The following is a 15,796-nucleotide window of genomic DNA, read 5'->3' as shown; positions in this document are numbered from 1 at the left end:
TAATGATACTACAGGGTCATTATGGATAAAGCAAGTCATTATGAAACCATACGACATTCAAACAGGTACCTGTTTGAATGTCGTATGGTTTCTAATGACTTGCTTTATCCATAACTGTTTAAGTCTGTTTCCTGCACTTGAAAATCCCTTTGAAAGTAACAGAAGTTGCCAGGTTGCTGGAGCTGCTCAAACACGTTTTGCAATAATTTTATAGATTAACAGTATCATATTGTGTCCTGTTAATTTGTTTCTTTTAAAAGTTTTTGGACTAGTTTGAATCTCGGTCTATTTCTGTAATTTATTCTTACATACTTTTGATTTTTTAACCCTGTATACGTACATTGTCTATATAGATTTTAAAATTGTTTGTATGCACATTGAACGACAAATTTATGTGACGTATATAATTTTTCTGACGTCAGACACTCAAATCAATCCATGTGTTCGTTTTTGTGTCCTGTTAAATTGTTCCCTTTTAAAAAGTTTTGGATTCTCATAAATTCTATGTATAACTTTTGGACTGGTTTGAATCTGGTCTATTTCTGTAATTTATTCTTACATACTTTTGATTTTTTAACCCTGTATGCGTACATTGCCTATGTAAATTTTAAAATTGTTTATAATCCTGGTACTTTTGATAACTATTGTATGCACATTGAACGACAAATTTATGTGACGTATATAATTTTTCTGACGTCAGACACTCAAATCAATCCATGTGTTCGTAGATAGTAGATGTTTTTGTGTCCTGTTAAGTTGTTATACGATGATGACTGATGTACCCATATTTTGACTATTTTATTAATTGTGACTGTTTATTTAACGCATCATGTAAATGTAGCGGAATTTGATGAGACTGTTATTATAAAGTGAGAGGGTTAGCGCTATAGAACCAGGTTTAATCCACCATTTTCTACATTTGAAAATGCCTGTACCAAGTCAGGAATATGACAGTTCTTGTCCATTCGTTTTTGATGCGTTTTGTTTTTTTGTTTTTTGATTTTGCCATGTGATTATGGACTTTTCAAATTGATTTTCCTCTGAGTTCAGTATTTTTGTGATTTTACTTTTTTTGTTGTATCAACACAATATGTGAGAACAAACTAACCCCTTCTCGTCTAATGAAAAGATGGAAGAGAAAAAAATTATATAAAAAAAGACATTTTGAACATTGCAAATCTTTATAATGGTACATATATAATCTTTATAATAATTGTACATATATATAACAATCAAGAAATGAAATTGGGTCAAAGACGAAGGTAAAATGATCTTTTATACTATTTTTAAACCAGACATGATTGATGTTGAATGAGCGTAATTCAATTACTTATAGAATGAGTTTTATAATTATCCAAAAATATACAAACTGCAGAAAGGGGATTTATACAACATTGTGTGGTTATAAAAATCAAGAAATCTAAGTATTATTTTTGTACCTGAAGCAGAAGAAAAAACTCAAATGTTTGAACAATTTATCCTTTTTGTCCGCACTATTTCATTCCATTCATTGAAATGATCATCGCCTATGTTATACATGCACTTCACCATGAAAAGTGAATTCTTATTTATGTTTGATTATCACAAAAAGATAATTTGGTAAAGTCACTCGAAAGTGTGAATATGTTTTAATTGTTCAGACAATACTTGGTCATGTTTGGGATTTAACTCTTCATAAAATTATTTATATACCAACTATTGTCTAACCTATAATTAAAGAGTAGAAATTTGAAGAGAGATGTCTTAAGATTTTAAACAGGAAAATGAATCCTAGTACTAAAATTGTACTAGAGAACTCTACCTTCCGAGGAGTACTTGTTGCCATCCTTAATATACTGGTATAATTTATGGCCTGTCGAAAAACAATCAGACAATGATAAAACACTTCGCCGAGCGTAGCCTGATACGACTATAGAGATTGAAGATTCAGATTCAATAGTTTATTAAAGTCTCACCACATACAACATGATTAAAACAAGATACAATTATAAAATTAATTATACAGTAAACATAGTTAAAACAATTAAATACATGTATGTGCCATTCTTAAAAGAATTATGAGAGACTATTAAAATACAAATAATACTTATTCATTTTATAAAAAACTACAAATACAGTAGTTAATGATATAAAATACTGTTTCTCCTTGTTAAAATGTTATTGCAGGTTTTGGCAACAATATTACAAATATTGGTATTTTTAAACATATATATAAATTTTTCTTCATCAGACAAGTTTAAAAACATATCATTATGACACAATATATCAATAAAAAGAGCATGTCTTAGATCTTCATACAAGGGACAATTTAAAAGTACATGTTTTTCATCCTCTAAAACATTGCAGTTAAAACAGACTCTTTCGTCTAGATTTTTTCTTTCATATCGACCAGTTTCAATTTTTAATGGTGCTACACCACATCTAAACTTTGAAAAAGCATGTTCTGTTTGTATATCATATTTATTATCAGCAATTAATTAATTTCATTTTTTAGAACGTTAATTGTTTACTTTCATTTGACCTTTATGTGATTGTGCTTTCACTTTCACTTTGAAGTTACTTTCACTTTCACGTTTACTTTTGTTGATATCCTGTTTCCTGTTTTGAATTGTGAACCACAATGACATTGGACCAATGTTAAACTTTATCAATCTGTAGCTTTATCATCCGTTTATGGCAAACAACTATGTAAGTTAAATATTTATTACTAAGGTTTATATTTTGTATGTGCACATTTTTGATGCAAATAAGTTAATTATGAGGTTCTAGAGTAAAGTATTTACATTCATTTTTCCTACATGATATTTTGAGTAAGGAACCCCGTCTGAGCTATATTTCTAGTATTCATGCTAAAGCATTTGTCAAGTTTGAATATTTCATAGCACATTCATTTATTTAATATGATATTGAAGTGGTTAAATGCTGTTTTTTTGTATCTACTAAACTTCCTCAACTATGTCAATTTTTAGCAAGAAAATTACACTTTTATTGTTGTATTTTTGGTTCAATATAATAGCCTTTCCAAATACATTATGGTATTTTCATTCTTGTTGCAGCTTTTTACCTGCATACACAGTTGTCTATATACATTCATGCCAGAATTAGGAATAAACTTTACTATGAGCAATGGTGTTTTAGTTAACTGTATGGTTATCTATCTGCTGAGTACCTTAGCGGAATAAATCATGAACAGTTCACTCTGTTGAGGCACACTATAGAAGCTTGAAACTGTCTGAATTTGGACTGAGATCAAAATGTTTTACATACTAGTATTATATGTCATTAACATTATCCTAATATTTTTCTCAAAAGAAAACAATTAATACTTTTACCAAAAGGACATGTTATCATTTATAAAATTACCGCAATAAAGATGTATGATTTACTTACTTCTTTGATACGGTTGTGATTCATCATGTTTAAGTATTCTAATGGTGGCTTTTGCTTTACAAGACCATGACCTTCAAAAGAAACATATACCGGTACACAAATTAAATCTATAACTCAGTCAGAGAAAAAAAATGTGTTTTCTGTAGAACTCGTACCGCTTATACAAATGAAATTGATATTTTTTAATGAATGACGCTTTCAGACATATTTTACATTAGTGCCAATTTCGTGAAAAATGTGATTCCTGTAACACAGAGAAACCTGGCGTAAAATTCATAACTTTACCTATACTAGCGATGTAGTTTAGCCAGACGTGTGGCTTATACAAGTTTAAATGGGAATTATTAACTAATTAATTCTAAACTGAAAAATCACTAATTTAACACTTTTTTTTATCTTTAAATGTACAGTATTGGATAAAAATGACGAGGAGTTCTAGAATTACGCTGTTAAAAACAATGGTACATGATAACTAAGTTTACTTACAAAAGTATCGCCATATGTTTTTCTTCTTTCATTCCAATGTATCAACTAGTTCATCATCAATACATTTGTGTTAGTCCAATTTCAAATTATTCCAAAGAATACATAAAATAAACACCGCAAGTGGCATGTGTGTAACTCTTACAAGCGAATACCAGAAAGCCAAATATTGGAAAAAATTGTTTTTTGAAACATGACATTCTGGGGGTCTATAATTATACCTTTAGACAGTCTTACACCAGAAATTATTTTTGATTTACGGCAAGTTTAACACTTAGTTCTACGCCATTCACTGCTACGAATTTATGATTCTTGCTCCTGTATGCCTAGATATGGACACATTATACACCCCAAATGTATGTCAAACATCTAACATGACCCCATTTTTTTGTTATCAGTAACAATATCTATACTACAGTTTGAAAAGCATTAGTTAAAAGGTTTATTAGTTATTTCAAGGAAACAGCATCAAGTCCTTCTTTTCTATCTATCTATCAAGGACCATTGATAACACCTGATGGGAAAAGAGAACATCCTCAATATTTCACTTGACCTCCATTATTCAACCAGAGCAAAATATTAAAATCTAAAAAGTATTGTTTGAATTATTCATAAGTTACAGCAGAGAACCGACAAAACATTCCGAGTTATCAAGAACATGCATAATCCAAGAACGAAATAAGTGAAAATTGTCAATATTACACTCAACTTCCATTTTGACATCATTTACCACATAAACAAGAATTACATGAACAGTTCACACTAGTTAATGCACAGAAACTGCTTTAAAGTAATACAAATCTAAGTTTCTACATATAACTATTGTATTATTATGATATTTCTTACTTTGAACTGTTTTCTCCATTACAATGAAGAAATACACCTAGGGTTTTCTTTCGATTTTCATCCGTTCTGGGCATAGCAAAAATTTTCCTGGAAAGGAATTAAAAATAATGACAGTAAAAATTGCAAAAACTCTTATAGAAACCGGTCATCGCATGAAAACGAAACCTATACTGACAGTTATTTTTCAATTCTTAAAGATTCATCTCTATCAATGTATATCTCCAGATAAGAAAGCCGTATTGGCACAACTTTTTGAAATTTTGGGTCCTCACTGCTGAACTTTATAGCTGTTTAGCTTTCTAACTATTTTGATCTGAGCGTCACTGATGATTCTTATGTAGACGAAATGTGCGCCTGGCGTATCAAATTATAAGCCTGGTTCTTTTTAATATATATTTTCCTAAATGGTAATAAATACAAATTTCCTCCTATAGGAGTCATTATACCAATCAAGATGCTAACAACATCATACGTACTCATTACATTCTATGACCGCAAAAAAAAAGTCTACATACATTATATATAGTTGGCCTATTGAATATAGTATCTTAAAAAGGAATTTAATCATTGACCATTGATCCATGAAAATGTGGTAAACGAAGAGAACTGCTAAAAAAAGCAGCTCACAATCATTACATATACCAAACATAGTTTACTTAATGCTTATATTATCTGTGGAACAGACTTTACAAGTGTCGGTTAGTGTATAGAAAGGTAAATACTATGAAAATTAGAGCGAGGGGCTTGCCCAAGCTCTTATTTTCACAGTATATACACTGTAAATCTAAGTGTTAACAAATAGAACACTGCTTGAACGCTTTTTTGTAACACTTTTTGAACGTGTAATGGTGTTCCAAATGTTTACACTAGTGTTAATCAATTGAATGTGTGGTGTTCAGTTTTTGATGACTTTGTGTTTCATTTTTGAACACTTGATGTTAGAGACCTTAACATTAGTGTTCAACGATTTAACGTGTCCGAATGTTCAAAATCTTAATACGTCGACGCGTTCAACAGCCATGTTACACTTTTTGAACGCACTGAACATGTTCAAAACCAGAAATGTTAAGATCCAGAACACCAGATGTTAACATTCAGAACAGTTGACATAGGTGTTCAAAGTGATGGTGTTCAAATGTAGAACATGTTCTATTTTCAAGCGTACATAATGTTCCAAAAATACTAAACTTAATTAAACTGTTATAAAAACTATATTGAATCAGGCAAAATATAACAATAAAACATATTTTAACAAGTAATTCTTTATATAATCAAATGAGCATATATGTAAGACATGTAAAAAAAAAGTACACAAGAATACCTTATGATATCACAAGTAACAGTCAGTGAAATCACATACATAATGTTTTTAAATTGACTTCACATCACAAATAAGTATTTTACCCCTACATGAAAAGATAGTTGCTACATCATGTGTATCCTAACCGAAAAAGCATGTCAAAGTGATAAGTAGATAGTTTATGATATAGGTATTTGTCACAATGAAAGTTTAAAAGTTTGCAAATTCCAAGAGTTCTTGTACGATCACATACAATGAACGCTCCACTTTTCAGTGCATCTTCACTTAAAGCTATCAACTAAGTGGCATTTTATGTGTTGTTATCAACTTCCAAATGTCAAAGTCATCCACAACAAGTAATGTCTATGAGCCTATATATCCTGCAAAATAAAATTTAAAATTAATAGAAGAGAGTTTTTTTTTTTATAAAACATCAAATTATGCAATGATTGTTATGCTTTAATTTCGATATATACTACGTCTAGAGTACAAATTGATATTCTATGGCGCTGAAATGCAAGTTTTGACATTATAAATTACAAAAGTCGATTTCTTGACCTAAGGTATACAGATATAGAAATGATACACCCACATAAGCTATTAATAAACATATATTGTCATACCTTTTTTTATATCTTTTTTTTCCAACACTTTATAGCATGCAGAAATGATCTTCGTGGGATTATTGGCTACCGGTTCCTAATTCAAACATTTCAATCTAACGATTCCTGCAAATAAAAAAAGTCAACTGAAATGGTGTTCCAAATGTTTACACTAGTGTTCATCAATTGAATGTGTGGTGTTCAGTTTTTAATGCCTTTGTGTTTCACTTTTGAACACTTGATGTTAGAGTTATTTAACACTTAGTGTTCATCAATTTAATGTGCAGTGTTCAGTTTTTAATGCCTTTGTGTTTCATTTTTGAACACTTGATGTTAGAGTTATTTAACACTTAGTGTTCATCATTTGAATATGTGGTGTTCAGCTTTTAATGCCTTTGTGTTTCATTTTTTAACACTTCATGTTAGAGTTCTAAACACTTAGTGTTCATCAATTGAATGTGTGGTGTTCAGTTTTTAATGCCTTTGTGTTTCATTTTTGAACACTTGATGTTAGAGTTCTTAACACTTAGTGTTCAGCGATCTTCAGCTAATATACGTGGATAACTTGGCAACAATCATCATTCATTCTGTATAACAGACAGACGATCACAGACTGGTTATTAATCAGTTTAGGAAATCATTTGTTATGAACGTTTAATCTAAATCCTGTTCTTTAATTCGTCTTTTATTTTGTTGAATATTTGGATATAACAGTTATGAATATTTGACAAATATATATCTGACATGAGAAAATAACAAGGAAGCCATCGAACTACCTATGGAGATTATCCTAATTTGTTACTCACTTCTTTCATGTTCATGTGGGATAGAAGTCCCTTCTCCAGTTCTCTTCCTTATGTGTATCCATTCTTCGTTAAACCGCCTAAATCACCAGCCGATATCTGTTTCCGGTATTTGGTACCCTGGTATATTTTTTTTAACGCGAGGTGTTCAAAATTTCGAGCGATTTGAACACTGATTGAACATGTAATGTTAATAAACTGAACGGATCATGAAATAAGATAAACATCGACATATTTTTATTACGATATTATCATAACAGGCCTAATTGATATGCATTATTTTGTCACTTGTAAGTAAAACTAGTAATAATAATAAAATAAGTTCATAAACTATACATATATCCTGTATATGCCAGCTTGGAAGTTTAATATTTCCCAATTACTAAAATATTAGTTAAAAATTCACAGATCATCATCCTGCGTATACATTCATATATTTTAAAGAATTTCTTTTTGAATTTGCCAATTAGAAGGATAGAAAATCGGACAAACGACTGTCTCCTTTTTTTACATCAGAATTTGAACACTGGTGTTCACTGTGTCTGAACACACATGTTAGTAGTTTTAACACAAACGTTAAAACTTTGAACACGTCTCTAAGCATTAACATATGACGTTAAAATATTGAACATTCGGTGTACAAATTTTGAACGCGTCCGGACGCGTCAGGCGTCAGGTATATTTACAGTGTACCTTTCTATACACTATCCAATTTAGCACATATTTACAACTTGAGTAATCCTGTTATTAGTCTATTGATATGTTTTGGCTGACTAGGTGTAGCTCATTTACGTAGTTTTGTAAATCTACTCACTATTATCATTGTAAGATATTGACTCCAGAATGAAAAGATTGTAGTTGCTGGTGTAAGAATGTTTATTGGTATATTTGTATAAAGCGGTGTTTTACTATACATGATAAATCTTAAAACATATAGATAGTTTGCAGTGGCAGGTCCAAAAAGAGGGTGGTGGAAAACGCTTTTTTTTTGGGATGATCAATGTTTTAAATAAGAACATACAGTTGGACCCCTCCCCCTTTATTTTGGGTTGGAACCCCCTTTTAAAATGGATGGATCTGCCCCTGGTATGTACCCATAGGTAGTCCAGTAGATAGTTTACGTGCATGAAATATCTGTTACTGGACATGAAGCAAAAAATAATCAATCAATTCATGACGAAATAGCATCAATGGATCAAATTGCATTAATTTCCCTTCACAAGATTTCATGGTTCACTCTATTTTTGGGTACAAAGTAATTACATGGAAGATAATATAAATGATTACAATTTTAGATGGCATTGTACTCTAATCAAGGTATAAAGTGCCATATTTGTTACGCTTTATTTAAATGAAAGAAACTTTTAATTGTCAAAAACATTTTTGGATCCAGAGATTAAATAGTGGGATGTTTAAAAATTAATTTGAAAACTATTTACAAACTATTTAGTTTTATTTGGAACACAACATTTTTTTTCAAAACAGCCAGTAGCAATTTTTATTTTAATATCTTGATTACGATACAATAAATCTTACCCTTGTGGTCATTCATGCGTAGTTATTTAGTACACCGAAAAAGTATGCACTATGAAAGTTAGAAGGCAAATTCAAGCAATTTGATTGGACGAAAAGTTTGTGTGTGACATATACATCTTACAATTATCCAACACACCATACATTAGTTGATATACTGTTTATAGTTGTAGAGAAATAGAACAAACTTTTAACTATACATTAACCACTGAACCATGAATTTAAGGCTATGGTCAGATGAAACCTGCCAGCTAGAAATGTGTCTACCTTAAATCATTCAGTTCAGCGAATTAGGTTGATCTAGTTCACCAAGTATATGAGAAAAAGATCAAGCCACAAAAACATCTAAAAAAATCAGTCGAAATCTGCCAGATAGAATGGCCACCTTTCAAACATTCCACACATCAAATATTGTTGACCTATTTTTTTTTATAGCATCTGAGAAAAAGACTTAACAACAAAAACGTATTAATTACATTAACCACTGAACCATGAAATTGAGGCCAACGCGAAATGATATCTTGATTTAACAGACATGTAGATTTTGTGAGGATTCCTTATACCAAATATATGTATCCTATTACTCATCACAAGCGAGAAGGTCGGGTAATTAAAAAACGCAGTTCTTTAAGGACTCTCTGAACCATGAGAATGATTTCAATAACAAAGAACAACTGTATGACAGATGGAAACATCTCAACATATTAAGGCAGCTGTTTACAAGGTATGGAGCATCCAGGTCTTCTAGACTACCGTTTGAAATATTATTAGTTACATAGTGTGCTAGTGACCTTATACGATATACATGTATGTAAATTCCAAATGGTTTTAGAGCAAAGCTCGATTCCCCCTATTGAATTTACTGTCCCCATATATATCGTATTAGGTCACTAGCACACTATATTACGCATTTATCTAACCGACTATCTTCACATGTTGTATTAGACTAGTGGCCTATTAAAGTGATCAACTCTTCATTAACGTTAGTATCAAGAACCTATTTACATTGGTCTAAACAAAAACAAATGCCAATAATACCAACCTGTTAACTTCAGATTTGTTTTATGATTTTGTTTCAATCGTTCATCATCAATTCCATCGTCTGTTGAAACCTTTAGTATTTACCTTAGCACCGTGTCATTTTTCTAAAAGGACATAACACCTCTACTTACCGAGTATTTAAATAAGCCCCGCCTACTAACTTGAACCTACTAACCTTATAAGCGTTATGTGACTTTTGTTGCAGGCGACACACAATAAAATGTACAAATAGAAGAGTGGAACTACAGACAAAAGCATTATCATAACGATGCTCCTCTAGATCTTGAACACGAAAACAAAACAATTACAAATAATCTTACCAAGGAATGTTTCTAATCATATATGGTGGACTTAAAACACAGTCCTTTAGATCACTAATATTTTCAATTGTATGGCTGATTGTCAGATCACCTGCAACACATATAGGAAATGAATGTTATTTTTTTGTTGATGATATAAGTCATATTCAATTGTAACAAAAAAATGAACAGAATTAAGGAAAGAAGATTGTATTTTATCAACATGTGAAAAGCAAATCTGACTCAGAAATACTCTTATTCATTTGGATTCAGTATCTTGCTAAAACATACCAAACTAGAGATTCCAATGATCCTGAATTGCACATGTCAGTATGATATTTTTAATAAAATGATAGAAATATGTTTTTTTACAAAAGCTTCAAAACACAAACCCCAATTGAATGACGAACCATAAGCACTCATTACACTATTAAGGTGGAATGGGAGTATAAATTGAAAATGATATAATTAGTTCATACTTTGCAAAAATGGACGTAGCATATATTGTGATATGTTCAAAATTATAATAAATATGATAGGTCAGCGGGCAATTTCTCAAGATACAGATTGTGAAACAAGAGTACACACGCTGAAATGTCTCGCCTTCTTTACTTATTATTAATGATATTATGTTGATAGTCCTAAAATGTAGTTTTATGATATATATAATTACAACTGTCACATAAACTTAAGATTAATCAAGAAAACTAAACATTGACCAATGAACCATGAAAATTAGGTCAAGGCCAAATAAACCATGCCAGGCAGACATGTACAGCTGACAATTCTTCTTACAGCACATATAGTTGACCTATTGCTTATAGTTTAGGAAAAACAGACCAAAACATAACACGAGTGCACACGCTGAAATGTCTCGCCTTCTTTACTAATCATTGAAATTATGTTGATAGACCTCAATATGAAGCTTTATTACAACTGTCACATAAACTTAACATTAACCAAGAAAACTAAAAAATGACCAATGAACCAAGGTCAAGGTCAGATCAACCATGCCAGGCAGGCATACACAGCTAACAATTCTTCCATACAACAAATATAGTTGACCTATTGCTTATAGTTTAAGAAAAACAGACCAAAACACAAAAACTTAGCACTGAGTAATGAACCGTGAAAATGAGGTCAAGGTCAAATAAAACCTTCGCGACTGACATATAGATCATAAAATATTTCCATACACCAAATATAGTTGACCTATTGTATATAGTATTAGAAAAAAAAGACCCAAAAACTTAACTTTGACCATTGAACCATGAAAATGAGGTCAAGGTCAGATGACACCTGCCAGCTAGACATGTACACCTTACAATCATTCCATACACCAAATATAGTAGACCTATTGCATACAGTATAAGAAAAACAGACCAAAACACAAAAATTTAACTATAACCACTGAACTATGAAAATGAGGTCAAGGTCAGATGACACCTACCAGTTGGACATGTACACCTTACAGTCCTTCCACACACCCAACATACCAGACCTATTGCTTATAGTATCTGAGATATGGACTTGACCACCAAAACTCAACCTTGTTCACTGATCCATGAAATGAGGTCGAGGTCAAGTGAAAACTGTCTGACGGGCATGAGGACCTTGCAAGGTACGCACATACCAAACATAGTTATCCTATTAGACATATTCAACATAACCGAATCCGAAACCGAAACCGAAACCGAAACTGATACCGAAACCAAAAATAGTAGTGAGGTAAATGGTAAATGTTTATAATGTAAATTAACTCAACCCTCTTACTCCATTATATTGTTTGATATTAGAATGCATTATATGGATTATAACTTCAATTCCTTAATCACATGAATCTATCAAAAAAGGAAAGTTAAATGTCTATGAAGAGAACCTATTATTTTATAAATTTTTATTCGTCTTACGGAATGTTCTGCATAAACTCTTTTTTTCCACGAATCTTTAATTGATACTTTTGCGTTGATCGCGGATTATTGCATTTTGATTGCGTAGCTGCCCTACAATTTATGGTGTTGCAATTGGATGTTCAGATAAATATTTTGGTCATGTCAACTAATTATATATAAGTAACAATCACGAAGAAACGGTAATATCTCGCGTGAACCGATCGCATCCATCAATCTGTAAGTCATCGCGTCATGGTCATGACCTAGGAAATCAGATTGATGTATCTTATTTTCTTTCATGTGTCTTTTATGTCTTGCGTGTAAATACAGTGTTTATGACGATGTCCACTATAAAACAATGCCTAATTTTCGATTGGGCGATTTAATCTAATGGGAGGTGCCGTCAATAGATCTATCTGCTTCTTTCAATTCTGGCCAATCACACTTCATAGATTCCCATACTTCAGCTGAAGGTCATGTAACCATTGATCCCTAAGCTTGATGAAGAATCGGCTAAATTTCATGTACAGTTATTAACCTTCGACGAAACTTCCTTAATGATTAATGTACATCATACATACATTTGTATGGACCCCATCTTAATTGTATATTACTTGCATGAGTGTATTTAATAATTGTTGAATTTAATTTTTTTTATATATATATATTCATGTAAATTGTTGAATTTAAGTATTTCTCCATCTAGCGTATTCAAATTTCAAACAATATAATCAGGGGCGGATGCAGGAATTTTCGAAAGGGGGTGCTAACCCAGGGCACCCAGGGCAAAAGGGGGGGGGGGGGGTGTGCAAAACATATGTCCCGATACAAATGCATTGATCGGCAAAAATAAAGGGGGGGTGCGCACCCCCGGAACCCCCCCCCCCTGGATCCGCCACTGATAATAGAGTAAAAGGGTTGAGCTAATCAAACAATATATACACCTTTACCATTGACCTCACTACTATTTTTGGTTTCGGTTACGGTGAACATGTCTAGTACTTATAATACTAGTAAGAGAGAATTTAACATTACAAAAACCTTTTTTTTTCAAATAGTTACTGAACCATGTAAATGAGGTCAAGGACATTGGACATGTGACTGACGGGAACTTCGTAACATGAGGCATCTATATACAAAGTATAAGCATCCAGGTTTTCTACTTTATGAAATAAAAAGCTTTTAAGAAGTTAGCTAAAGCCGCTGCCGCCAGATCACTATCCCTATATCGAGCTTTCTGCGACAAAAGTCGCAGGCTCGACAAAAATGACACATTTTGTATGGATTATACTGAAAAAAAAAAACATCATTAAGAGATAAAAAGCTAAACTGAATGATAGAATTGTAAAATGAAATAAGAGAAGATAGCTTTAAGAAAATGCTTTGAGAATATCAAAAGAAAAGATAGGATCACCTTACGTTTTTTCGTCTAAAATATAAGTTTCATGTAGATTCCTTCAGAAAATGCCCTTATTCTAAGTTACCCGCTTAAAATGCTAATTTAAAAACATTAAAAACCAAACAAAAATAATCTAAGCCTGTAAAAATGTTAATATAGTTATCAAAGGTACCAGGATTATAATTTAGTACGCCATACTCGTCTACACAAGAATCATCAGTGACGCTCATATCGAAATATTTATAAAGCTAAACAAGTACGAAGCCAAATAGCATTGAGGATCCAAGATTCCAAAAAGTTGTGCCAAATACGGCCAAGGTAATCTATTCCTGGGATAAGAAAATCCTTATTTTTTTTGAAAAATTTTAAAATTTGGTAAACAAGAAATTTATAAAAATGACCACATAATTCATATTCATGTCAACACCGAAGTGCTGACTACTGGGCTCGTGATACCCTCGGGGACGAAACGTCAACCAGCAGTGGCATCGACCCAGTGGTGTAAATAGTTATCAAAGGTACCAGGATTATAATTTAGTATGCCAGACGCGCGTCTCGTCTACACAAGACTCATCAGTGACGCTCATATCAAAATATTTATAAAGCCAAACAAGTACGAAGTAGAAGAGCATTGTGAATATCTATAAGTTATAATCCTAAAAATTTGTTATTTTGAATGAAAATTAACCTTATTTTTCTGTATTCTTCTAATAAATTTTGCTAACTTGATTGAACAAATGGACCTTATGATCTTTGCTAGTTACAATCCAAGCTGGCAAAATACACCCATACTACCTTAAGGACCATTGGAATAATTTGAAGATCAGCATTTGCTTGTTTATTAATTTTGCTGCATATCATAGTTTCTATCTATTTAGTATCCTAAAATGCTTAATGTTAATAAAAGTCATCATAAAGGGGAGTGGATTGTTTGTTTTTATGGGAATTAAGACTATTACACAATGTTGACTGCCGTTACTCCAATTTTCCCATTTTTACCTTTTATGCCTGTTTGTTTTGTTCACAAATTATTGACAATACAATGGAATTTAATGTGACTGTTATACATATGAGAGGTTGATCCAGCTATAAAACCAGGTTTAATAAAGGTTCATAAAAAATGCCTATACCAAGTAAGGAATATGACAGTTTTTGTTGTTGTACTTCCTGTTATTCCTTTTCCCCCTCTTATAATTGATGTGTTTCCCTCGGTTTTAGTTTGTAACCCGGATTTGTTTTCTCTAAATTTATAACTTTTGAACACCGGTATCCTGTCGCCTTTTCATATACTAGTATATATAAATATATATTGTAATAGACAAAATGTGAATATTCATATTGAATATAAATATTTAGTGGATTTTCAGCCTTATTGTTTTCCTAAATATATAAAATAACTGAATAATAGCCAACGATAAATCTTACGGGGCGATGGATCATATAAAGATGATACAGTTCACTACAAAATATAATATATGACCAGCCTAAAAGGGTACAACATCACCAAATAACACCAAAAAAATATAACAATAAAATGAACAAATGAACAAAAATGAACAAATGAACAAAAATGAACAAATGTAACTATAATTATTTCGGATATATGTATGATCACGATGTAAAATGAAGCATATCAAAGTATTTTGATTATAAAACTATAACAATTTGAATTATATATAGTAAAATAGGTAAAACAGTTTCACCAGAACATCATATTTAGAGACAATAGTACAATTAAAAAATATCCAAAACACGACGTAAACATAAACCTAAAATAATCAAAGCACTGTAAGCGCTGTAGGCAGTCAACCAAAAACCAAGCCAAACATAATTATAAAAACTGTTGCAATGTTGCTTCAATTTTTTTTTAAAGATTTTTTAAAAAGAACAACATTAAACATTTATATATTGTACATTTATGTTCATTTAATGAATTAATCATTAAGGCAAATAATTCATATTTTGTAAAAGTTTTTAAAAGCAACGCATATATCAGGTATATTTTTTTCATGGTCATGAGTCTGCAGTGATACAAGTTTGCAATGATTGCAGTTCTTCTAGTTGATAGTTAACTGTTAGTAGTTCAAGTTGACTTTAGTACGAGCTTGTAAAAGTATGAATGGACTTGCTTCCCTGGAAAGAAAACTGAGTTTGTGTTCAACAGTACAAAAGTTATGAGACACAAATCAGACAAATGTTTACTACTAC

At 31.5% G+C, this 15,796-nt stretch overlaps 1 protein-coding gene across 1 annotated transcript in view; it reads right to left on the bottom strand.

Annotated features, from left to right (window-relative positions):
• LOC139523004 (E3 ubiquitin-protein ligase TRIM45-like) overlaps positions 1-15,796 on the bottom strand; it is a 70,077-nt gene that overhangs the window by 39,459 nt on the left and 14,822 nt on the right. The window contains exons 4-6 of the mRNA XM_071316719.1: positions 10,319-10,409; positions 4,720-4,806; positions 3,391-3,461 (exon numbers count right to left, since the gene is read on the bottom strand). Coding sequence (XP_071172820.1) covers positions 3,391-3,461; positions 4,720-4,806; positions 10,319-10,409 — 249 coding nt within the window. The remainder of the gene's footprint in view (positions 1-3,390; positions 3,462-4,719; positions 4,807-10,318; positions 10,410-15,796) is intronic.

This window comes from Mytilus edulis, chromosome 5 (assembly GCF_963676685.1).
Source record: "Mytilus edulis chromosome 5, xbMytEdul2.2, whole genome shotgun sequence".
Taxonomy (NCBI): domain Eukaryota; kingdom Metazoa; phylum Mollusca; class Bivalvia; order Mytilida; family Mytilidae; genus Mytilus; species Mytilus edulis.
The sequence above is the reverse complement of the archived record's forward strand: the minus strand, read 5'-3'. Positions and strand labels throughout refer to the sequence as shown.